The sequence below is a fragment of the Miniopterus schreibersii genome (genome assembly GCF_964146895.1).
Source record: "Miniopterus schreibersii genome assembly, chromosome: 17".
NCBI classification, from domain to species: Eukaryota; Metazoa; Chordata; class Mammalia; order Chiroptera; family Miniopteridae; genus Miniopterus; species Miniopterus schreibersii.
The window spans coordinates 4,471,312-4,494,773 of record NC_138117.1 but is presented as its reverse complement, the minus strand read 5'-3'; the positions used below and the strand labels follow the sequence as shown (position 1 = coordinate 4,494,773).

The window sequence follows — 23,462 nt, the reverse complement described above, 5'->3', positions numbered from 1 at the left end:
TCTTAAGTCTCATTTCTCTTGGACAACAAAGGTGAGAGCTATCCCACCCTATCAAATGAGCAGTTCATCATTTTATGCAGAACAGTATAACAGTGGTAGTAAAATATAAATGGGGATCCTACTGACAACATTTGCGTTTTAACTGGGGTCTTAGGAAGATAGTGCCTCAAACTAAGGAAGTGATCTCATTTGTGCAAATTGCAGGTGCTACAATGTCTTCCTAGGATGTATCTCCCGAGCCTTTCAAGTTACTTCACCTGTGCGTGGAGACCTTGCCAAAAGTCAAATCTCCTCAGTCACTTTTATAAAAGTTGCCTCTCAAGTGACACTACAATGAAAATTACGTGATAAAAGAGATACATTCCTTTATTTAAGAGAATCTTCTCTTCTTTTTAAAATAAAGCATTTTGTTCTTTTTTAAAAATGTTTTTGTTGATATTAGAGAGAGGAAGGAAGAGAGAGAGAAAGACTGGAATCGAACAGGTGACCCCTTGGTTTATGGGTCAACCCTCAACCACCGAGCAACACTGGCTGGGTGAGAATCTTCTCTTCTTGAGTTAATATAAAATAACTTAAATACAAAACAGCATGGATTTCCGATAGTAATAGGGAAATTCTATTTGCTTTTGGTTTATGTCTCTGGGCAGGCAGACCTTTCATTTATGGATGTTCTGTTGCCAAATTCTGCACACACCTTATATGTGACTCTCTAGTTTCTTAAAATCATGTTAATAGATGTCACTTTTCCTTGTTCACCTTGCAACCTCCTATAAATATTCCCATTTCTGCATAGTTTTGGTTCTCCACGGAAAATTCCACGAGTGTCCACAGGGGGGCAGGATGTACCAGACTGCACAGCTCTCTGTATTTCCTTCTATTTTGGGGGGAAAAAATCTAACCAGGGAAAGAAGGCCCTGGTTAAGCTGCTAAAGGTGCCTTCTCACTTCAACTCAAGGACCTCTTGCCTTTGTTTCATGTTCTTCATAGATGAACATGCTGAAGAAATAATGAGAGAATCCAAGACGGGACTGAAAACTTAAATTCTGTAGCATTATTTCAAATTCTCCAAATGCATGATCTAAAAGCAGACTTTGACTTGTAGTGTGCTCTTTGTATCTTTACTTCTACAACACACACACACACAGAGCAAAGGCCTTGGCACGGCCTGTCAACGCTGGGGTGGGTTTCTATTTGAAAGGGGGGAAGAGAAAGGCTTTCTACTGTGAATCCTTGTCACTATATTTGAAAATGAAATGTTTTTTAATAGAGAAGAGTTGGATTAGGAGCCAGAAAGACTTGTCTCCTAGTTCTGGCTGGATTCCTGACAGCTTGGGACCTTGAGCCCCTGCACTGAGTTTGTCTGTTCCTCTCTTGCTCACCTGTGAGATCAAACTGCAGGCAGCACTTTCCTTGCACAGACCAGAGGCCAGTAGCAACGAAGGAGGGGAATCCTTACCCCAGGAAGACGGACCACATCCTGTGTGTCACTGTCCGGGGGTCACTGATTCTTACACATGGCTCCGTCCAGTGTGCCGAGACCCTAAGCCAGAGCAAATAGGCTCGCCACTTTGTTTCCTGTTTACCGATAACTTGAAACAAGTAATAGTTGCTGTGAGCAACGTGGAAAGAAAATACAGAGACCTGCAGCTGCCGGGGGGGGGGGGGGGGGGAAACATTTGAGCCTGAAACCATGAATCATCATTAACCAGACTCCTTACTGATAGAAATGAAAATAGTGATAATACAAACCGCAAGTGTTCATTGCCCTGAAGAAGAGGCAGAGAGAGACAGCAAGGAAAGGGCCTCTGTGGGATGGCACCCAGGCCGATGGGCAGAGCCGGATGCAGAGCAGGAGACCGGGCACATGCACACATCCCAGGGCCGACAGGCAGGGCAAGGGGAGAGAGACGCTGTGCCTGCAAGTGAGAGAGACAGTGAGGCTGTGGATGTGGGGAGGTGGCAGGAGTAGGCCATATCAGCATGGTGAAGACATGGGGGGCAGGTGGCTCAGAGGAGATCTATTGAAGGAAATGGGCTTGGCAGTAATACAACACTCCCCCCAAAAAGAACCAGCAGACGTGCTTTGCCGTACTGTTCACTGACAAAGGAATACAACATAGCATCTATCTTTGTGTTACAATAATATGAAAATGGCCTGTGCACACAAAAAATGAAGGAGGAATGGCTGGGAACCATAAATGCAAAAACTTGTAGTAGCAAAAATTCTGGGAAGCAATCTTTTCATTCAGTTCCATTTCCTTTTATACTGTTAATTTAGTAAATAATAAACTACTTTAAAGCACAAAGAGGGGAAGGAAGAAAAGGTTACGGCAAAGCCTCTTGGAGTATAAAGTCTCAGAAGTGAAAACTCATGAAGCCAAAACTAGGATCAGGCCCAGAAGGGGCAGCCACAGAAAGCAGGAGAGCTCAGCAGCCCCGCGGCTATGGGCCCAGACTCTGTGCAGTCCGCCTTGGGCCTCAGTTTCCCTGTCTGTAAAATGGAGTTAATTATATACTTACCGCATATGATTGCTTTGAGGATTGGATGAAATAATATATGTAAAGAGCTTACAACCTGCCCAATTCACAAGTCCCCCCCCCCTTTTTTTTGCCATTGCCTGGGGGAGGCCAGTGCTCAGGGCCCAGGGCCCAGCCCAGACCTGAAGGAAGCTAGTAAGGGAAGGAGCGGGGAAGGACACTCCAGCTCCAGTCCCCCAGCAGCCAGGCGAGGGTCCCCACAGGGACAGTGGAAGAAATGAGAAAGCAAAAGACAGACAAGGGAAGAAAGTGAGGGGAGCGGCGGCGAGGAGGGGCACACGCGCACACAGTAATGTGGGAAGAAGTTGTCTGGGGTCCAATAAAACGGCAAAGGAAAGAAAAGGGCACGAAGGAGACCAGCTATCGCAGCGATGGATCCTCCTATCCTGGAACCCCAAGGGCACTGGGTTTGGGGTCTGCGCCCTGGGTTCGGTCCTTGGCTGAGTGTCCTTGGAAAAGTCATTTCTCCCCTCTTAACCTCATTAAAAAAACAATCTGTGAAAGTAAAAATCGCAAGGCCAACCTCACAGAGCTGCTGGGACGTGACTGGCGAGCCTTTTGTGGTTGGGGGCGGCTGAGCACCCCGCAAGTGCGCGGGGAACCCCTGTCCTTGGGCGGGCGCTCGCCGCCGTGGGAGCGCAGCCGCCGCCCTCGCGGCCGCGGCCCGGAGCGCAGAGTGGGCGGGCGGGCAGGCCCGGGAGTCTGGGGACAGATAGAGGAAACTCGTGACGGGGCGAGGCCGGGCTGAAGAGAAACAGATTGGGGAAGAAAGCGCTGCAAAGGGAGGGTCCGCCGGCGGGGAGGTGGCGGCCGGGCGGCGGCTGGGGCGGCGGAGCGCGCGGGGAGGGCCCAGAGGCTGAGCGGCGCGCCGGGGACGGGGCCGGGCGCGGACAGCGCCTGGGGAAGGAGGGAGCGCGAAGGCGGAGGGCACGAGGAAATGGGGTGCGGCGGCGGCGGACGGGCCCGCGGAGCGGGCGGAGAAGAGCAGCGGCCGCGGCCGGCGGCAGGAGAGCCCGGGGACTTGCAGACGAGGGGCTGCGGCCTGGGCGAGGGCGCAGCAGCCTGGAGCATCCGTCCAGCCTCTAAGGAGTGACCTTTGCCTGACCTTGAGGGTCGGAAACAGACGCCCCGTCTCGGGAGCGCTGTGCACGCCGCGGGCACCGGGCCGTCCGGGGCTGGGCCCTGCGCCTGGCGCGCGGCGAGGCTCCTCTGGCCCAGGGCTGGGCCCTGCGGGGAGCGACCGGCCGGCCCCGAGGCTGGGGCGGAGGAAGGAGGGAGCCGCGGCCCGGAGCGAGCGCGCCGGGGGCTGCGGGGGTGCCCACCCCGGGCTGTCCCTCCTCCCGGGCCGCACGCTCCCGGCAGCGCGGAGGCGGCCGGCGGGGACCGAGACCCGCGCGGCGCTGCCGAGGGACCGGCTTCAGACGGCGCTAGGGGGCCCCTGGCGCTGCGGATGCCCCCGGATTCCTGGCTGCGAGGCGGCCGCGCCCGCCTCCCCCTGCCCGGCGCCCCTGGCCCGCCCTGCGCGCACCGCCGGCAACCCCGAGCGCGTCCCGCGGGGGCGCTGCGTCCCCCTCCCGCGCCCCCACGCCGCGCGCCCCGCGGCCCACACCTCCGGCCGCGCCACCGGCCTCGCCGCCCCTCCGCCCCCGCCCCTCCCCTCCCTCTCCCCCGCCCGGCTGGGGGCGGGAGGGGGCGTGGCGGGGCCGGGGTTTGTGTGGCTGCGACCCGGCTCTGCGCGCTCCGAGTCCGCCCCGGGAGCCGGGCCCCGGCCGCTGTCCAGCCACTCCGCGGCTCCCGCGCCCGCGCCGCCGTCTCTGGGGAAGACGCCGCCGCGCTCCCGCCATGGATGCTCCCAGGGTCCTGCTCTCGGCCGTCTTCCTCGTCGGCTTCCTGTGGGATCTGCCGGGTTTCCAGCAGGCTGCCATCTCGCCCTCCACGTCCCCCGCCGACCTGGGCTCCGCCAAGGGGCCGCGGGGCCGCAAGGAAGGGAAGACGCCGCGGGCGCCGCCGGAGAGGACCACGGCGCCCGCGGCCCCGGAGCCCCGGGAGCCCCCGCCGCGGGCGCGCCACGGGCCCCGGCCGCCGCCCGCCCCGGAGCCCCCGGGCAGGGGCCCGCGCGTGGTGCCCCACGAGTACATGCTGTCCATCTACAGGACGTACTCCATCGCCGAGAAGCTGGGCATAAACGCCAGTTTCTTCCAGTCCTCCAGGTCGGCCAACACGATCACCAGCTTTGTAGACAGGGGACTCGGTAAGTGCCGGGAGGGCGCCGCGCTCCTTCCCCGGCGCCCCGCAGCCGGGCGCCGCTCGGGCTCGGGGGGCGCTGCCGTGGGTGCCCCGCGCGCTGGCCGCCTCTCCTCCGTCCTTCAGTCGCGCCTTCGGGAGCCCGGGGAAGGCTCTTGACGCGGCTGCAGATGTAATTACAGCCCGCGGTCCCCCTTCCTCCGCTCCCTCTCCTGCCTTCTTCCTGCGCCCGTCGTTTGCTGAACCCGCTCCTCGGGTGGCTGGGGGGGAGCGCGGGTGCTGACTGGCTACTGATGGGACCGCGCCGCGGGGTCCCGGGTTTTGCGGGGTGCGCGGTCCAAGGCCTGAGCCGCCGTGGGGACCGAGCGGACCGCGGGGCAGAGCGGGCGTTGGGATGCCCGGGGTCCCGTCCGCCCGGGGGGAAAGCGAGTCCCGCGGGCCGGGAGCGAGTCAGCCAGCTGCGCCTGGCCCCGCGGAGCCCTCTGCCCGCGGCTGCTCGGGCCCTGGGCTCGTCCGGGTGCCGAGCGTGGGGATCGCAGCTGGGTCGGAGCCCCGCGCCCCGGGCTTGTTTTGCTTCCGCCGGGCGCTTTCCGCCGCTCCGCGGAGGCAGCAGCGGGCAGGGCGGCCGGGGCCGGGGCCGGGGCCGGGGCAGGGCAGCTGAGGCTGGGGCTGGTTGGTACGGTACTTAATCCACACGGTGCGTGGGAGTGAGCGCTCGCCCACCCTTCCCAGCCAGCCAGCCAGCGCGCCTCCCTCGCGCTCCTACCAGGGCCGCAGTCCCTGGCCCTCGGGAGCGGGAGTGGGCGCCGGCCTGGTGTCTGCAGAAACCCTGGCGCCCGCTCCTCGCTGCTGGGCTTGGACTGCAGCAGGGGGAGAACCTCGGGCTCCCCCCGTCCCAGAAACCCGAGAGGGATCTGCGGGCGCAGGCACCCAGCTCCTAAAGGGGAGAGACAAAGTGTGGATGGAGAGGGAAGGGAAGGGAAGGGAAGGGAAGGGAAGGGAAGGGAAGGGAAGGGAAGGGAAGGGAAGGGAAGGGAAGGGAAGGGGGAAGGGAAGGGGGAAGGGAAGGGGGAAGGGAAGGGGGAGGGGAAGGGAAGAGGGAAGGGAAGGGAAGGGAAGGGAAGGGAAGAGGGAAGGGAAGGGAAGAGGGAAGGGAAGGGAAAAGGGGAGGGAAGGGAAAAGGGGAGGTGGGGGCCGAGGGGAAAGGAAGGAGATAAGAGAGAGGCTGTTATCTGCTCCGCGTCCTGCCCGGAGGGAGCTCCGCGCGTTGACCCTCCCCCGCCTCCCACTGCTGGCCAGTGAAAGTGGGGTCACCCAGGGACCGGCGAGCGCCGGGGTCGGGGCGGGGCGGGCCGCGCTGTCCCGCTGCCTTGGGCACCCGCGTGCCCTCGAGGCTTTTTCCGAGCCGGCCAAGGGCCCCGGGCTTCCCGGGCTCCGGACCGCAGGCTCCTCGCGCGCAGCCGTCTTCCTCGCGGGCCAGGGTTCTGCCCAAGGGAGATTCGAGGCTGCAGCCCGAGGTCAGCGAGGTTCCTGAGCTGCTGAAAGGTCCAGGCGGCAGATTCACGCCGGGTATTATATGGTGATTTTAGGACTAAAAAGCCACCTTAGCAAGTACACGTGGCCCCTCCGTAGCTCTGGACCCGGGTCCCGGGCCACGGAACCACGGGCGCAGCTCGCCGGCTCCTCCCTCCTCTCCGGGCTCTGCCTGCCTCCCTCCTAATCGTCGGTCCGGCTGCCGCCTTTCCCACCACCCTAGTCGCCGGAGAGACCGAGGAGCTCGGAGAAAACTGCTCCGGAGGCCTTTCCCCAGGGGAGGAAACCCCGGAGGCCCAGGCTGGCGCATGGTGGGGCGCGCATTTTCCTTTCCCTTCGGGGAAATTTCAAGAAACTGCACCCCTCCCCCAAGCAGGCACCCCTCGCTCGCTCGCCCCCTGCGCCCGCGCGTTTGGCACCGGACCAAGGGACTCTGCGGGGGGTTCGGAGGCGTCCACGGCAGCCGGTGGCGTCCAGGGGAGTGTAAGGGGTCCCTGGGGCTTGAGGGCCGGGGTCAGACACGGGCTCGCTGCACCCTTGCTGACGCTGCAGCTCTCCCGGGCACCGTGTTGGACGCCCCGGGGCGCCGGAGGTAGGGAAGGGCCTGGCGGCGCGCCCGGGCTGAGGGTGGGAGGGGGCTCTGTTTCCGAGCCAAGGTCTCCAGGCTGGCTGGACCGAGCTCAGGCGCCGGGCTTGGGCTCGGGGACCGCTGAGGCTGCGCGCGGTCCCCGCCGCAGGAGACGCGGCCCGTCCGCCTGGGCCGCAGCCGCAAACGCGCCGTCTCCTCCGCGCCCTGGGCTCCCAGGAAAACACGCAGAAAGTCAGTTAATTGACCGGGAAGGCTGTGCGGCTGGTCGCACCCCGCGCGGGGGCGAAGGAGCGCGAGCGGCGGGCTGGAGGGGGCGCTCGGAGGAGGGGTGCGCTCTGGGGCTGCGGCCCCCGCTGGATAAAGGGAAAGCCTCGCTTTCCCTCTCACTGATTTTGATTTGATGTGTCACCGGCGGTGACCTCGGGCTGGACCTTCCGGGGCTTGCTTGGCATCGGGGCCCTGATTGGAGTGTTTCAACTCAGCGATCTAATTGAGGGTTCATGTCATAACACATCAGACGGTGTCCAGTCTCCCGTGATGGAGGGGACCCGCCGGCCGCGCATCCCCGGGCCCGAGCGGGGACTTCCGCCCCTCCCACGTGGGGACTCTCGGCCGCGCCAACCCCTCGGGCGTCCCCTCCCCCAAGCCGCGGGCGGCGGGGCCAGGGGGCGGGAGCGGCGGCCGCCGCGAGCCGGGCGCTGACTGGTCGCCGGGCCGCCAGGATGTTGAAATCGCCCTCGAACGCGGCAGCCTGGGTGCAAGGAGCTGGGGTCGCCCAGGGGGCGGAGCAAGGAACGTGGCAGGAACCCCGAAGCTGGCTCGCAAGGCAGGAACTGCTTATTCGTGCGCAATATTGGCAACCAGCTTCCCTCACCCTGGAATTCGGGACCCCGAAAGTTCCGCCCGAAGCTCTCGATGAGGAGTGGGAGAGCAGGGATCAACTCCAGAGTGAATGAGGAGCGTTTTCGGTCAATGAAGACGGCACGATCTGTGATCCATTCTGCCTCGCCCCCGCCGCCTTCTCTCCCCCTTCCCTTCCCATCCCCCCAAGGAGAAGTTATCGCAGGTTAAAAAGAAAACATTAATGTGTCCCTTCTTATGATTTGTTATCCAAACCTCTAGGGGTTACAATAGTAGCCGAGATACACTGAGCATTGACTGTGTACCAAGTATTACGCTACAGTCTGTTACATGAGTTACTTTATTTAATTCTAACAATCTCCAGGAACATGCTACAATCATTGTTTCACAGGTGAATTAAGGAAAACAGAGAGGTTAAGCAAGTTGCTCAAAGTCACACAGATAGCGAGAGGTGAAGCTCATACCTGGCTCTAGACCCACATGCTTGCCGGTGACACTCCAAAGAGAGAGTGAGGGGTGAGGGCGTTTCTGAAGGATTGTGGCAAGAAGCAAACCAGTGGACAGATTTCCTACCCCACTTAGTAGCTGGAGTGGAACTTTGGATTTAAGGGTCTGCTTTCTTTCCTCTTTATATGCCTTGTAAAGGGCACAGACTTTGTTGTCGCTGATATTTTAAATGGTTTTGGATCTATAAAGATGATAAAGTGGGCATATGTGCGTGTTGGTACAGTCACAGGACCAGAATGGACCAGGCGGGGTATAGAGAAGTTACACCTAGTGCAAAATAGAACTCGGGGAAAGCCTGGACCCAGAACCCTGGGCCCTGGGCAGTCCGACAGCTAGAGCTTCTATGACTACAACTGGCTGGCGGAGGGGGAGGGAGAGAAACAAAACCGGACTTCCAGTTTATGGAGTGAGAAATGCCACAAAATTCCAACAAGGGGGCACAGAAACACCTCCCAAGGATGAGGGAACCAAAACGAGTGGAAGACTATTGCTGGGACTCAGGTTTCCAGATGAGTTTGAAATGGGAATACTCCTTAAAATTGTTATTATTATTATTTTGGGTGGTTGTCACAATCGCGCTCTCAGAAAGGAGGCAGCAGGGGACAGATAAAACCCAAAACGAGATCGGAACACCCTTGCAGAACCTGACACCCTAGAAAGGAATCTCGGGGGAGTTTGCGGCTGAGCGCGTGCTGGCTTCTTGGTTTACCTTCTGGGTGGTGATTATCGGGGGGCAGGGCAGGACGAGGGGGGGGTTAGCCGGGCTGCGGGGAGGGCATTCTAAGGGCCGCAGGGTTCCCTCGCGATGGAAGTTCGTCGCGTACGGAGCGTTTATGCCAAACAGCGAGTTTCTGGTGGACCTGGGCCGCAGAGCGCTCTCGTAATCAGCGCAGCAGCGCTTTTGCCCGGACCCTGTTGTCGTTGGCAAACGGAAAATGAACTATAAGCGGGGAAGTATTTTAATGGGGACGGAGGGAATTCACGACTGTTAATTATTTGGTGACCTTGTATTCGATTTGTTTGAGCCCCTTATAAAAACACTAATGCAGACCAGACGGCCAAGCGAGGAAGCCGGCAGAAGGTTCCAATCTAGGCTTCATTTCCCCGGAAAGAGGGAGCAGCCTTGGGAAGGGATGGCTGGGCGCCCGCGTGCGTGCGCGTGTGCGCGTGCCCGCGGGAGCGCCCGCGCGCGGGTTGCGTTACCCCGCAGCAGGTTCGGGACCCTGCTGCAGCCAGGTGGACTGGAAGGTCCTGGGGAAAGCCCCGGAGGAAAGGGAAGGAAGCCTGAAACCACAAGTTTGTTCCGCACTTCTGGTTGGAATGATTACAACACGAAGGCCACCAACCAACCAACCAGCCGCTGGCACGTTGGTGAATACCAGTTATTGTCGGCAGCATCCCTAAGGCCTAAAGGACTGCCTCGTGCGACCCTTACAAGTCCGCCTTAGCAAGAAGCTGGGACCGTCTAGAGCCATCTGCAGCGAGTGCAAGTTGGCGCCGGAATTCTGGGCGAGCTTGGTGAACTGGAGACGCTCATCCGAGGACCAGGGGAGTTTGGTGAACTGGAGACGCCCATCTGAGGACCAGGGGAGTCTGGTGAACTGGAGACGCTCATCTGAGGATCAGGGGAGCTGGTGAACTGGAGACTCTCATCTGGGGACCAGGGGACCTTGATGAACTGGAGACTCTCATCTGAGGGCCAGGGGACCTTGATGAACTGGAGACTCTCATCTGAGGGCCAGGGCAGCTTTCCCCACCGCGGGAGGCTCTCTGGCTCTGCGAGTTTGCGCCCTAAAGTTGTTGGTGGGGGAAGGGATCGAAAAACATGCTCAAGCATCCTTGTCATTTCTGCACATTTTAAAACAAAAATAACCTAAGCCACAGCCCGGGACAGGCCTTTGTGAATCCTTTTTCCAGAAAACCGAACCAGGATATGAAAGCTCCCCTTTCGGACCGGAGAGGATGCGTGTGGTCAGGACCCGTGGGGAACGTGGGGCGTTGCATTGACAGAGGCCCTAGCGCGCCCCTCTTTTCTCCAGCCGGAGTTCTCGGGGTTCAGGCGGCCTGCACTCCTCCTGGAAATTCGCGACGTCTTGCTGGAGCGGCGGAGGGGGGGGCGGGGCAGGGAACAGGACGGACGGACGAGGGAGAGATGGTGTGGCAGGAATCGGGCAGAAGGAAACTTTGTTTCCCTCCAGGACGGCTGCGCGCGTCAGCCGACCTGGAGCAAACCAGCGGCAATCCTGGGGCTCCAAGGAAAGGGAAGGGCGTGCGTTCGATCGCCCCTCGCGTGTCCAGGAGCCCCGCTCGGACCCGGAGGCGGAATCTCAGGCGAGGCCGCGAGGTGTGCAAGGCGGGAATTTGGACGCACCAGGCCATTTCGTTGCTTGGCTTCCGCTGCCTCTCTCCCCACTTTTTAAAGCCCTGGCTGTTTATTTTTTAAGTTCGATGTTGGTTAAATGGTATCTCCTGTTTACAGGAATTAAATAGATCCTCCTCGGCCTAATGGGTTCCAGGGTTGCTGTTTTCTGCCTTCCGGGACAGTCCATTAGCGACGCTGGGGGCCCAGGGTCGGGTGCGCTCGGGGCGGCGCGCGGCCCCGGGTGGAGTTCCAGGAGCTGGGGCGCCTGGGGGCGGGGCACGGATTCAGGGCCCCGGGGTGGGCGTTGGGAGAGGACGCGGGCGGGCCTGGCTCCGGCCCCAGCGGGCTCCGTTTAGCTTCCGGAGCTGGGGCAGCGCGGAGCGCTCCCTTTGGGGGGGGGGGGGGATGGTGTGCCCACCCCTCCCTTCCTCAAGGACGCGCGGGAACCTAAGCGAGTCGGCGCAAATCTGCCTTCAGGCCACGTCGGTCCGGCCCCCGCCCCACTTCCCAGTCGACACCCCGTGGGGACGAGATGGAACGATGCTAGACTCCCGCCCCAAGCTGCCACCACGAGTCTCATTTTGCTGCGGCGTCATTTAGGGTTCGGAGCCCCCCCAAGTGGAGCGGAGTTGGGCGGCCCCCTCTTCGGAAGCTGCGCCCGGCCCAGCCCTCGGAGGAGCACGTCGGAGAGGCTTCTCCCGCGCGGAGCCCGGGGCGCTGAGGGGCCGGATCTTACCTACGACGCGCCAGCTTGAACCCCCGTCTCCCGCACCGCCCGCACCGCCTGCAACCTCTGAACTGGTTGGAGCGGGGAGACCGCGGGAGGCGGGAACCTGTTCTTCCACCCTTCACCTTGAAGCTCCGAGTCGAAGGCCCGAGCGAGCACGTCCCTGCCCCAGCCGAGGATTCCCGTCTACGATTCTCCCTTCCCGGGTACTCTCCCCTTCCCCCAAACAACCCGCACCCCTCTTCCCGGGCCCGCGGCGCTCCCCTGGGCTCCCGGGAGGCCCCGCGAGTCCGCCGTGCGGGGAGGGCGGCCCCCTGGACAGTCCACCGGGTCCGGGCCCGGCGCGCGGCCCCAGGGGAAGGCCCGCGGCCGCGGGGACACCAGAGCGGAGGACGTCGGGGCGCAGGCTGCTTTCGGGAAGCGGAAAGGTGGGGAGAGGGCGCAGCGTGTGGGGACCGTACCGAGCCTCTGTTTGGGATTCGTCTAAAGTGATGTGGAATTAAGATTTGAGCCGCTCGGGTCGGGAGGCCGGTGGACAGCGGTGAAAGGAGACGCAGGGCGATGTGTCCGGGCGCCGGGGCCCCTCTCAGAGCGCGCGGCCACGAGGGTTTGCACCAAGTTCATGGAAACTACTTTATAAATGAGTCCATTTCATTCTAGAGAGGCAAGAGAATACCCCCCGGGGCGCATTTGGGCTCCTGCGGGGCGAGCCCACTGGACAGACACTGGCTTTCTGCGGCGGAGGCCTAGGCTCTGAGCGCAGGCGGAGTTCTGTTTTCCCTCGAGTGGAAGGCGGAGCCCCCTCCCCTCCCCTCCCCTGCCCTCCCCTCCCTTCCCCCTCCCCACCCCTCCCTTCCCCCTCCCCACCCCTCCCTTCCCCCTCCCCTCCCCTCCCCTCCCCTCCCTTCCCCCTCCCCTCCCCTGCCCTGCCCTCCCCTGCCCTCCCCTCCCCTGCCCTCCCCTCCCTTCCCCCTCCCCACCCCTCCCTTCCCCCCTCCCCTCCCCCTCCCCTCCCCTCCCCACCCCTCTCCTCCCCACCCCTCCCCTCCCTCTCCCCTCCCCTGCCCTCCCCTCCCCTGCCCTCCCCTGCCCTCCCCTCCCTTCCCCCTCCCCACCCCTCCCTTCCCCCTCCCCTCCCCCTCCCCTCCCCTCCCCACCCCTCCCCACCCCTCCCCTCCCTCTCCCCTCCCTCTCCCCTCCCCTGCCCTCCCCTCCCCTGCCCTCCCCTCCCCTCCCCTCCTCTCCCCTCCCCTGCCCTCCCCTCCCGCCTCACGTTCGCCTGGGCTGGGACTGCTAACTGCTAACACCGCGCTTCCTCTGCAGGACCCGAGGAGGCCACCGGACCCGTTTACAAGGCCCAGGCTCGTCCTGGAAGGAGGGCGGGTTGAGAGGCTTGGGGAGAGGGTGGGTAAGCCTCCCCGAGACTCTGGAGGACTCACCTTGCGCTTTGGAAGCAGGAAGAAGATGAAAAATGCAGGGCTACCTATTGGGGGAAATACTGGGGAAGCTGAGAGACCCAGAGGAGCCGGGCTGCTGAGTGTGTGTAGCTGGGAGGCACACCAAGGGGAGTGTCGGGGTGACTCGCACCGCTGGCCAGGTGGCAGGGCAGCCCAAGGGGTCATTCATTGCTATAACCCCCACTGTCCCCTCCAGCAGGTTCAGTGCGGGCTTTTGCTGAATGAAGAGGAGGGGAGCACTGCCCCCACCCCCACCCCAGACTAGCTCTGTGGACAGACCATACCTCACAAAAGGGCACTAAAGGGGGGGAGTAGGAGGTGGGGCCAGGAGACTAACCCCCAGGCCTCTCAGGACTGCACCCACAGCTCAGCCTGGAAGCCAGAGGGTTAGCCTGTGGGCTGGCCCTGGCCCTGATCCCACAGGGGACCGAGCCTGTAAGGAGGGTCCTGTCCTTGAGGAGCTTCAGGCTGGAGGTCATCTGCTCGCCTGGCATTGTGGGCGGGACCAGTGGTGGATTTGGCCTGGAGGCACTGAAAAGGGTCCAGGTGGTCAGGGCCCTTTGCTGGAACTTAGATGAGCAGGAACTGGAAGCCTCTGCTTCTCTCTTTACCCCTCTCTCCAGCACTTTCCCTCCACTCACTTCTGCAAATCCCGTGGAGGTAACAACTGCCCCTCCTCACATAAGGCCAAGAGGAGGCCATGTGCACGCATCTCCTCCTACCTGGCTGCAGGTAGCTGTAAGTAATGCCGTCTGCATGCTTTGGGTGCTCCGTGTTTCACGCACAGCCCGGGTGCCTTGGCTCTGACCTTTAGAGTGACTCCGCAGAGCAGGGGTGGTCTCCCATTTTACAGTTAAGGCACATGAGACTGGCAGGGATTAAGTGACTCAGGCCACCCGAGGTCACCAGCCAGCAACTCCCAGACTCTAGATTCCTGTGCTCATTCCCCGTTGTTAGTCACTAACACTTGCTCCTACCATCAGATACCTTGCCTACGTCTTACCTCACTTTCCACTCTCTCTTTAGACTGTGAGCTGGTGGTGGTATCCTCATTTTGTAGGTGAGAAGATTAAATTTCCTTGTAAGTTCTCTGTCAAAAGTCCAATCGTTGGCTTCCCTTCAGTTCTGCTGATTAGCAAGTGAGTGACTCTTGGAGGCCAGGATTTGATCTCTGCCTCCAGGCACCGGCAGCAAGAAAGAGCTGGAACTTTCTCAGGGATTTTACCAGGGACAGAGAGGAAGAGCTGGGATGTCCAGGGTGGTGGCACAGATACTGGAGCAAGGCCTCTTACTATCTCGGGCAAGTTACTTTTAAGCTCTGTTTCTGATCCATAATATGAGCATTATGGTGACCCCCCCCCCATAGATGGTGTTGAGGCTCGAATGAGTTTGTAAGTTAAAAATGTAGATTATGCCTAGCACATAGTAAGTGCTACACCAGTGTTTGCTGTTATGACGATTATGCTGGGTGGTCAAGCAGGAGCACCCTGGAGAGGCTGAGTTGTGTTGTGTGCCCCCCCACACACACACTGAATCTAGGCCTAAGTGACGATGCTTAGTGAGCTCAGCAGTTTGCAAGGCTCAGATCTCAGCAGAGGCCCCACTCAGGACAAGAGCACAGAGGGATGCCCTGAAGATCTGTGTCCTGGGAGAGGGTCATTGTTGGAGCATCCAGAGAGGCCTCTTTTACACAGGACTTAACGGGAAAGGAAGCTTGTGGAGGGCAGAGGGCTGGTGGTTCATTTTATCCCACTCAGTGCACCTGATTCTGTTTCCAGCTTGTGCACTGTGGCGCCTCAGGGCAGCACCAGAACCGAGGGACCCAGGGAAGAAGTGACTGCAATCCCAGCCATGAATTCCTGCTTAAAACAAATCCTGGGGGGATGCGGCCCACCTTGTGTTGATGGCCCTGACCATGAATGTGCCCTGCTTCCTCCCTCCCTTGTTGCTCGTGGCCCTGTCAGGACCCTCCTGGAGGGGCATGGCTGCAGGACTGAAGGTGGGGTTGGAACTAAGACCTTTAGGTCCTGTCCCTCACTAGCTGCAAGATACAGGGCAAGTGAGGACACCTCCTGGAGCACAGCCCCCTCCCCTTTCCCTCATCTATAGATGGGTGTAGCTGTGGGATGGACCTCGGACCCCCGAGGTGGGGATTCAGGGGCAGAGTCCATCAAAGCCCTGAGCGGGCGCCCCTTAAGCTTCAAGGCCGCCTGCTGGTTCCAAGTGAGGGGGAGGGAGAGACTTAGCTGCAAAGTCCTCGGAGTTTCCTTTATAAGGGCGGGGAACATTCCTCCCCCTGCACCTGCGGGAGTGGGGTGGGGCCGCAGGGCTGTTGTCTGGGAGGACCTGGGGCAGACAGGACAGCTGGAGGGGCGGTGGGGTAGACCAGATACCTGGAGAGTAAGGGTCCAGGGCCCCCGGGAGGGACTTGTGCGGAGGCGCGTTGGGGGAGCACCGCGTCTGCGGCGCGCAGGGCCCCTGGGGTCGCGGGCGCACCCTCGGGCCGGCGGGTGTCAGAAAATCCAACTAGGACTCTCAAGAGGGACCTCGAGCTGTGGCCTCTTCTCAGAGATGTCTTGGAGAAACTGCAGTGCAGGCCGTTTCTTCTCGAGACCAAAGGAAGGGGCAGGTTTTGGAAAGCAGGGTGGTCCAGGGAGCCACGCGCATCCGGCCGGTGCGCGGCTCTCCCTGAGGCCACCCTCCAGGGGCTCAGGTTCCCAGGGTCTGGTTTTGGCGCCTGGGGCATCCTTTCCTTTCCTATCTAGGGTTTGTTTGCTTCTCTAGTTTCCTTCAGCCGAACACTGTGACCCTGCACCGACGCCTCTGCCTGTCTTAGCCAGTTTCCTCCCCTAACCTGGGACTAGTAGTCCCTCCCTTGCCAGCGATCAGCTTTTTCTTTTGTTTGGTTATTTGCTTTCCTGTTTTTGGTGTCTGTGTTTTCTATCACCTCCACCCCAGGTGTGCACGTTGGAGGTGTCCCCCACCTTTTACCAACTTGCTCTTTAAAAAGGCTGATCTGATTATGAAGAATTTTCCTCCCATACGCAGGTGGTTTGCCCCCTCTCCTCTCCCCCTTCTGTCTCTGCCACCCACCAGGGGCAGTTGAGGAGCACAAATCCAGCGGCTGTAACCTGAAAGGTCCACATGTCTAATACCCAACAAACGCTGAGTTAACCGGGGTCTGAGCCACGCTGTAACAGGCCAGGTTGGGGGAAATGACAAGCAAAAATGAAGCCAGGAAACCCCACGATGTATTCCTGATCAATTTTATTTAAAAGCCCAAAGCAAACGATTCACTTCCAAGGTACAGGAAAGTGTCAGGGACAGATTTTGAAATGAAAAGTGCAATGTTTCTCGTCAAGGTGGGGGGGGGGGGAGGGTCCCTGGTAGTGTCAGTCCTCATTTATACAGAACTGAATGGGAAAGGAGCTTTGTGAAAAGGAGTGTGGAGGGCCGGCAGAGCCAGGCCTGGTGATGCCCCGTCAGAAGGCAGAGTGTCTGCAGGGTCACGGCAGACAGATGGACAGTGGGGTGTGCACTCCCCGGGTCAGATGCCTCCTCTGGGCTATTTCTGTGATGCGCGGCTCCAGAGCAGGTCCAGACAGGCGGGGAATGTGGTCTGCAGGGGCTCTGCACGGAGCCGCCACCTTCCTGGACCCTCTGTTTAGGGGTTAGAGCTTCTGGAGACCCAGCGAGAGCATATGTGGCCGAAAGGGGAAAAAAATGTGAGGGTGGCTGGGGCATGGGGCAGGAGGGGCTGGGGCAAGAAGGTAACTGGGTTCTGGAGTACCACCTGGGGGGAGTACCACCTTCAGTCCTGCGGGGGGGAGGGGCTGGCGCTGTGGCCGGGGAGCCCTATTGCGCCCATTTCCAATGGCGCCCTCCCCAAATGGTGGGGAATCTGAAGAGCCAAGGAACAGACTCATCTAGATTAGTTTTCTTAAGGTGGGATCCCCAACCAGCAGAATCAGCAGCATCTGGGAACTTACTAAAAGTGCAAATTCTGGGCCCTACCATCAATCTCTGGGGCCCAAGAGAATTTACATTTTTAACAAGTTGCTATGTGATCCTAAGGATGCAGATAGAGGTTCCCTAGCAGATTTAGTGGTTTTATTTTTTTATTTAGTGGGTTTGGGAGCTACTACTCTACTGTGGTACCCGAGCCACAGAGTTCTTGCCCAAATAGTCCTGCACCCACCTCCATGGCACGGAACTGTTCTGTGCTTGTGGATAAAGTAAGGATGGAAACTGTGTCGGCCCTCTCAACGTTTAGCTGGGGCAGCAAGTGCCTCAGGCTTGTCCCTCTCACCACATCCTTGGTTTGGGGAGAAATATGAGAGGCATATGGCCTCATAAGAGTGTATCCAGCTCCAATGTGTGCACCCGTGGCCTGGGAGCTTGGACCTGTGGGTGAGAGTGTCCACGTGCATGCAGGTGAGGCCCAGCAAACCGTGGACTGGAACTGGTCTGGGAGGGGAAGGAGCAGGACACAGGCTGAAGCCCCCATCTGTGCTCTGTCCCGAGCCCTGGGAAGAGTAAGTGTGCCCGAGGCTGCGGAATCAGTGGAGCCCTCTCTCTATAGATACTTTCCTCTCTTCTGACCACTCCTGCGGACTAGAGAAATGGGACTTAGCTGCGCAGACTAGCCATTGACTAGTCCACACTTAAAAAAAAAAAAAAAAAAAAAAAGATGCAAACAAAAGCAGGTTGGCTGATCTCTCCATGTTGCCCCTGAGAGGAATAAATCATCCCTTACACCTGCCTAATGCTCTCCAGCCATTGACAGACTCTCAAGAATGATGTAAGCAGACGTGGGTTTTATCCTAGCAAGCCCTGCAAATGCAGTTTGGATTAGATCGCATCCCTTATGCCCTGGCAACTACTGGTTGCTTTTAGATCTTTGTACCGGGATGTAATGGGGAGGCAAGAGGGCAGTGGGGCTTCGGGCCTAAATGTTTGGCCCACTTTGGAATTAAATAGACCTAGGTTTGGATTTCAGCCTTACCACTTACTACTAGCCCTCAGACTTTGGTAATTACCTTAATTTCTCCAAGCCTTGAGTTTCCCATCTGTAAAATGGGAGCAATAGGGATACCTACTTCACGGAACTATTCTGTGCTTGTGGATAAAGATGGAAACTGTGTCAGCCCTCTCAATATTTAGCTGGGGCAGCAAGTGGCTCAAGGCTTGTCCCTCTCACCACATCCTTGGTTTGGGGAGAAATAGGAGAGGCAGGAGGGTGACGCCTCAGGCCACAGGTCCAGGGGTCTGGGTGGCGGCTGAGCTTTGTCAGACACGGGTTTCTTTACAGGGGGAGAAAGTGTGCTGAGTTCCCGCTGATGTTAATGTGACCCTGGTAGTTTTGAAGGTCTTGGCTTCTATAAATCAGCTGCCTCCAGCAACTTTTCCCTTTTCACCTCTCTAACCCTTCCCACAGCTCCCTCTCAGGTTGGGACTTGTGTGTGAGAGTGAGGCGGCCGAGCTGCGGTCAGCCCGAGCGGGGAGGGGGGACTGGGTGTGGCTGAGGCTCCAGACCTAGTGCCCTGGGGCCACATCTGGACTGGCAGTGAGGGTCGAACCTGGGACCCAGTGACACTTTTACTATTGCAATCGACCCAAACTTTACTAGCTTCTGGGGAAAGCTGGGGGCTTTGGGGATTTTTGTATTTGCTGGGTTGTAAATATTTTATGAGAAGGCAGCCCAGAAAAATCTGGTTAGCTTTCTGCCCTGCACATTGAAGTGGGGTTGGCTTTATAGACAAATGTGTCAAAAAAAAAAAAAAAAAAAGAGTCCAGTTTTGCCTTCATCCCAAAGAATTCACTTTGGATTTTAAAAGCCCTTTACTCCCCCACCCTACACAAGCCCCAAGTTTTTATTTCTCACCTGTAACCGAAAGATTTATCTGCAGGATCAGTTGAAAAGCAGGAAGATTTCAGGTTGTGTGGGTGGAGGAGGGGAGGCTGTCACTGTGTGTGTGTGTTTGCGGTTGAGGTTTTCTGCTCCCAGAAGCGTCTCTGTCTTACTGGATTCAGGGTCTTCTCAGTGGATGGATGCCTGGTGCGTGCGCTTCTTCATTTGCAGCCCCCCACCCCAGCGCTCTTTGGTTTGCTTCTAAATGGTGAATTTAAAAGAGAAATTAAGAAATCACACAACCCCTTATTCTGGGTGCTTTGTGTTGGGCCAGATGCTTCTGCAAAACAGCCTGGCTGGCAGCAGGTTCCCCTCAGGACCACAGTGGCTCTAAACTAGGCAAGTGCCTTTGAATAATCTTGGAACTTAAAAAAAAAAAGCTAACCAAAAAAATCCCCCAGCAAAACCCCAATGCCCAGGCCCTGCCCTCAGACACTGACTCAGTGCCTGAGGCAAGCCCAGGCGGCGGGGACGTCTAGGTTCTCCAGGTGATTGTGGGGGCAGCCGGATGGGGCCTGGCTGTCCTAGGAGTGGACTGACCTGCATGTCCACAAGGGCTGGGAGAGCAAGGTGGGCCTGGCAGGGCCTGGCCCCCAAGGCTGCTGCTGCTGCTGGTGGCCGGGGGTTGGGGGGGGGGTGTTGCTGGGGAAAACACAGCACTAAAGAGAAATATTAACGAGGTCACTGTAGATGGTACCAAGTGTCAGGAAGATGACACAGGGTCCCCTGATAGTGGCCGAGGGGAGTTGCTTTAGATCAGAGGGGGTGACATTGAAGCTGAGATGGGAACGCTGACAAGGAGCCAGCTGAGAGGAGATGGGGGGGGCAGCCCCGCGACCGCAGAGGGCACATTCGTGGTCACTTGCGAGCTCCCAGGGGGGCGGGTGAACGCGGGGGGCCGCGGCCTCCGGCTCCGCCCCGGGAGCCCCGGGCTGGCGGCCGGAGGGGGCTGCCCTGTGCGCCCCCGCGCGCCGGGGTGGTCGGGCCCGCGGCCGGCGGAGCGGGACTGGGGGGCCCGCCTGCCCCGCTGCCCGCCCTGTTCCTCCCGGGGGCAGCCGCCGAGCGCCGGCCGATCTCCCCCTTAAGTGAAACTGACGGTAATTATTTTTTATCTCGCAGACGATCTCTCGCACAGCGCGCTCCGGAGACAGAAGTATTTGTTTGATGTGTCCACGCTCTCAGACAGGGAAGAGCTGGTGGGCGCGGAGCTGCGGCTCTTCCGCCAGGCGCCCGCCGCGCCCCGGGGCCCGCCCGCCGGCCCGCTGCGCCTGCAGCTCTCCGCGTGCCAGGCGCCCCAGCTGCTGGGCGCGCGGACCCTGGACCCGCAGGGGGCGCCGCGGGCCGGCTGGGAGGTCTTCGACCTGGGGCAGGGCCTGCGCCGCGGGCCGGGGACGCAGCTGTGCCTGGAGCTGCGCGTGGCCTGGGAGCAGCCCGAAGGCGCCGGGGAGCCCGAGGCGCGCGCGCTGGGGCCGCCCCCGGACCTGCGGAGCCTGGGCTTCGGCCGGCGAGCGCGGCCCCCGCAGGAGCGCGCGCTGCTCGTGGCCTTCACCAGGTCCCAGCGGAAGAACCTGTTCGCCGAGATGCGCGAGCAGCTGGACTCGGCCGAGGCCGCGGGCGCGGGCGCCGAGGGGTCGTGGCCGCCGCCGTCGGGCGCCCCGGACGCCGGGCCTTGGCTGCCCTCGCCCGGCCGCCGGCGGAGGCGCACGGCCTTCGCCAGCCGCCACGGCAAGCGGCACGGCAAGAAGTCGCGGCTGCGCTGCAGCAAGAAGCCGCTGCACGTGAACTTCAAGGAGCTGGGCTGGGACGACTGGATCATCGCGCCCCTGGAGTACGAGGCCTACCACTGCGAGGGCGTGTGCGACTTCCCGCTGCGCTCGCACCTGGAGCCCACCAACCACGCCATCATCCAGACGCTGATGAACTCCATGGACCCCGGCGCCACGCCGCCCAGCTGCTGCGTGCCCACCCGATTGACTCCCATCAGCATCCTGTACATCGACGCGGGCAACAACGTGGTCTACAAGCAGTACGAAGACATGGTGGTGGAGTCGTGCGGCTGCAGGTAGCGCTGCCTTCGTGGCCGTGGCCGTGGCCGTGACCGCAGGGGAGGCCTGACTGTAGAGTCAGAAGAGGAGCCGGCCTTGGAGGCGGAGGGTGGGGAACAGCCTGGACGTGCAGCCGGAGGGGAGGCGGGAGGTCGGACCCCGCCCCGCCCCGCCCCCGGGACCTCTCTCCTGCCGGCCCAGAGGGAGAGACGGGATTTTCACCCCGTGCCCGGCCGCCCTGGGAAAACAAGCCAAGGAGGATTTCTTTAGTTTGTATCTTTATTCTTGTGGCTTTGGATTGCCTTGCGCGCCTCGCAGGCTTTGATAGCAGGGTGGGGGAGGGGAGGCACAGGCCTGTTTCTCAACTGCTTCGTGGATGGAGGGGGCGGATACTAGTTTAAGAAGAGAAACAGTGTGGCAGGAAGAATCACCTTGGACCGCATCTTGGGTTGATTGTTTCTACCTGGGTATGGAAGGGGGGTCGTTCGGGTCATGTCATAGCCGATGCCTTGTGACCCCCCCCCCCCCCCCCAAGCAGAAGGGCTGAAGGAGAGGAGTTGGCACCAGGAATAGGAAAGCTAAGCTAAGAAAGGCCTTAACTTTAGAAGAGCATGGAAGAGGCGGGCCCCGGTGTACCTGCCCTGCCCTGCCCTGCCCTGCCCTGGCGGCGCCCGGCATAGAGAACTGGCAACCTGCATCTCACTCCCGGGAGTCAGGTCACACTGGCTCTACCGTTGCCTTTTCTGGTGGGGAAAGGGGAGCTGGTATGGATGGAATGACAGGAATGAGTCCAAATGGAACCCCCTGAGGATGAGAAACCACAAGGCCTGCCTCTGACGCCTGACACTGAGGTGCCTTAGCCCTGGCTGGAGGTGACCTGGGAAAAGCCCCCCCCCCCCCACGTGGCAGTTTCTAATTGATTTCTTTGAACAACAGAATTTACCAAAATTCAAACATCTGCTTTTAAGGGGAAGGCAGTTTCCCAGTTAAACAAAAAATGGGTAGGGGTGGAGAACCGTATAGCTAAGGTAAGAGGTGCAGAGGGAAAAAAGACCCCAGAAATAGCAAGACCAGGTAGTGGGCCCCCCTGGAGGATGGGGAGACGGGGCAGGCCAGGAGCAGAGAGGGCTGAAAGGCGATGCAAGTCCCTGTCTCCCAAGTTTCTTTAAAATCTGTGTTTCTTCCTCTCTCTCTCTGACATTCCTGAAAGATTACCAGCCAGCAATAGCCCAGGGCTCCCCCAAAAGAATTGTTTCGGATTGTAATTACCAGTTAGGCAATGTTTTTAAAACTTTGTAATGAGAAACTGTGAAAAGAGCAAAGTGTTACATTGAGCTCGGGGTGGGAGACGCCTGGCTGTGAGGAGGGAGGCAGGGGTGGAATTCGTCTTCAGGAAGGAAGCAGGAGAGAGCTCAGAGCAATTGAAATACCTGCTCCCAGATTGTCCAAAAAAAAAAAGAACTTCCCCCCCACCCCAGCCTGCACCAGTATTATTTTTGCCCATAAGTAGGCCCTTTGAAAAAGTTCGCTTCCTCTTCATCTTCGACCATGAAATGGTTTAAACAAGGGAACTTGTACTGATCATTTAAAAAGTTTTGTTTTTCCAAAGTGGTTTTGCTCTCTCTTGATCTAAAACTGTTGCTTGTTTGGTTCAGAGAACTAGAATATGTCCAAGAAAGGGTGAGAATGGTGATAAATGCTAATATAAAATGCTGAGTAGAAGAGAGAAAAAAAAAAGACTTGGCCAGGAGAAATAATTTAAAATGCACATTTGCTTTGGATGCACTGTTGTTCTGTTAAAGGCTGTATATATTTGTTTATTTAAGGCGACCGAAAGTGCAAAGAGAACATGGACAGCATGCAATTCATCTTAATGTACAAAACATTATATGCACTCAAATGTTATAATTTCTAATATTTTTAAAGTTTATATTCGAGTTGTACAAAGTTAAGCATTAATCAGATATTTCATTCTTTCTTAATGTTATCATTTTCTTAAATATTATTACAAAATTTTAAGTCTGTCTGGTGGAGAGTTGTTGTTTTTTTTAACTGTCTACCTCACTATAATACAAGTATTTACAACAGGAAATTTACCAGAGGTCAATTAATATTCAAAACATTTTTTTACAGTATACTTTTCCTGGATGATACTCAATCTAATACTGTATTATTAAACTCATTTCCCCCCCTTAAAAACTCAGCCTGGTTTATATGGATCTACTTAGAAAAATTATTTTCTCAAGGAATCATCGTCAGTGGTATTTAGTTCCGGGATGAGATTGAATATCTGAAAAGACACTGGTTATTTTCAAAGCCATAATCTCGAGAATCACACTTTTTCTTCATAACTCTTCCATGGCTCTCTTTTCATGAAATATTCATTCACCAAATCCCTCTCAGCTATGAGAACAGTGTTGATAGACTTTTGCCCTGTTTCAGCATCTCAAGACCCCAAGTAGGAGTGGGATTATTTCTTGGTTTCTTTAATGTGAAGGAAAGAAAGCTGTAAATTACCCAGGCCGACCAAGCCGCCGGTAATTACTGTTTACATTTACGGCCTGTTGGAAGCAGAGGATATGAGATGTTTTTCTGTTTGTTCACTTGCTGTAAATCGGGGGACCTATGTGCAAGTGTAACTCCGAGTGCTTTCTGTCACCGCACTGTAGAAATAATGCTGCCCGAGCT

General features: G+C 58.5%; 1 protein-coding gene across 1 annotated transcript; it reads left to right on the top strand.

Annotated features, from left to right (window-relative positions):
- The first annotated feature begins 4,295 nt into the window (after window positions 1-4,295).
- Window positions 4,296-22,798, top strand: GDF6 (growth differentiation factor 6). The gene is made up of 2 exons (XM_081116853.1): window positions 4,296-4,789; window positions 19,849-22,798. Exons 1-2 carry the CDS (start codon window positions 4,381-4,383, stop codon window positions 20,793-20,795), a joined length of 1,356 nt encoding a protein of 451 aa, XP_080972979.1. The 5' UTR covers window positions 4,296-4,380; the 3' UTR covers window positions 20,796-22,798.
- The last annotated feature ends 664 nt before the right edge of the window (window positions 22,799-23,462 follow it).

Excerpts from the sequence above, each read along its gene's own strand:
- GDF6 (XM_081116853.1), top strand. The coding sequence starts at position 4,381 with ATGGATGCTCCCAGGGTCCTGCTCTCGGCCGTCTTCCTCGTCGGCTTC. Across the intron at positions 4,790-19,848 it reads CTTTGTAGACAGGGGACTCG|ACGATCTCTCGCACAGCGCG; the intron begins GTAAGTGCCGGG and ends TTTATCTCGCAG.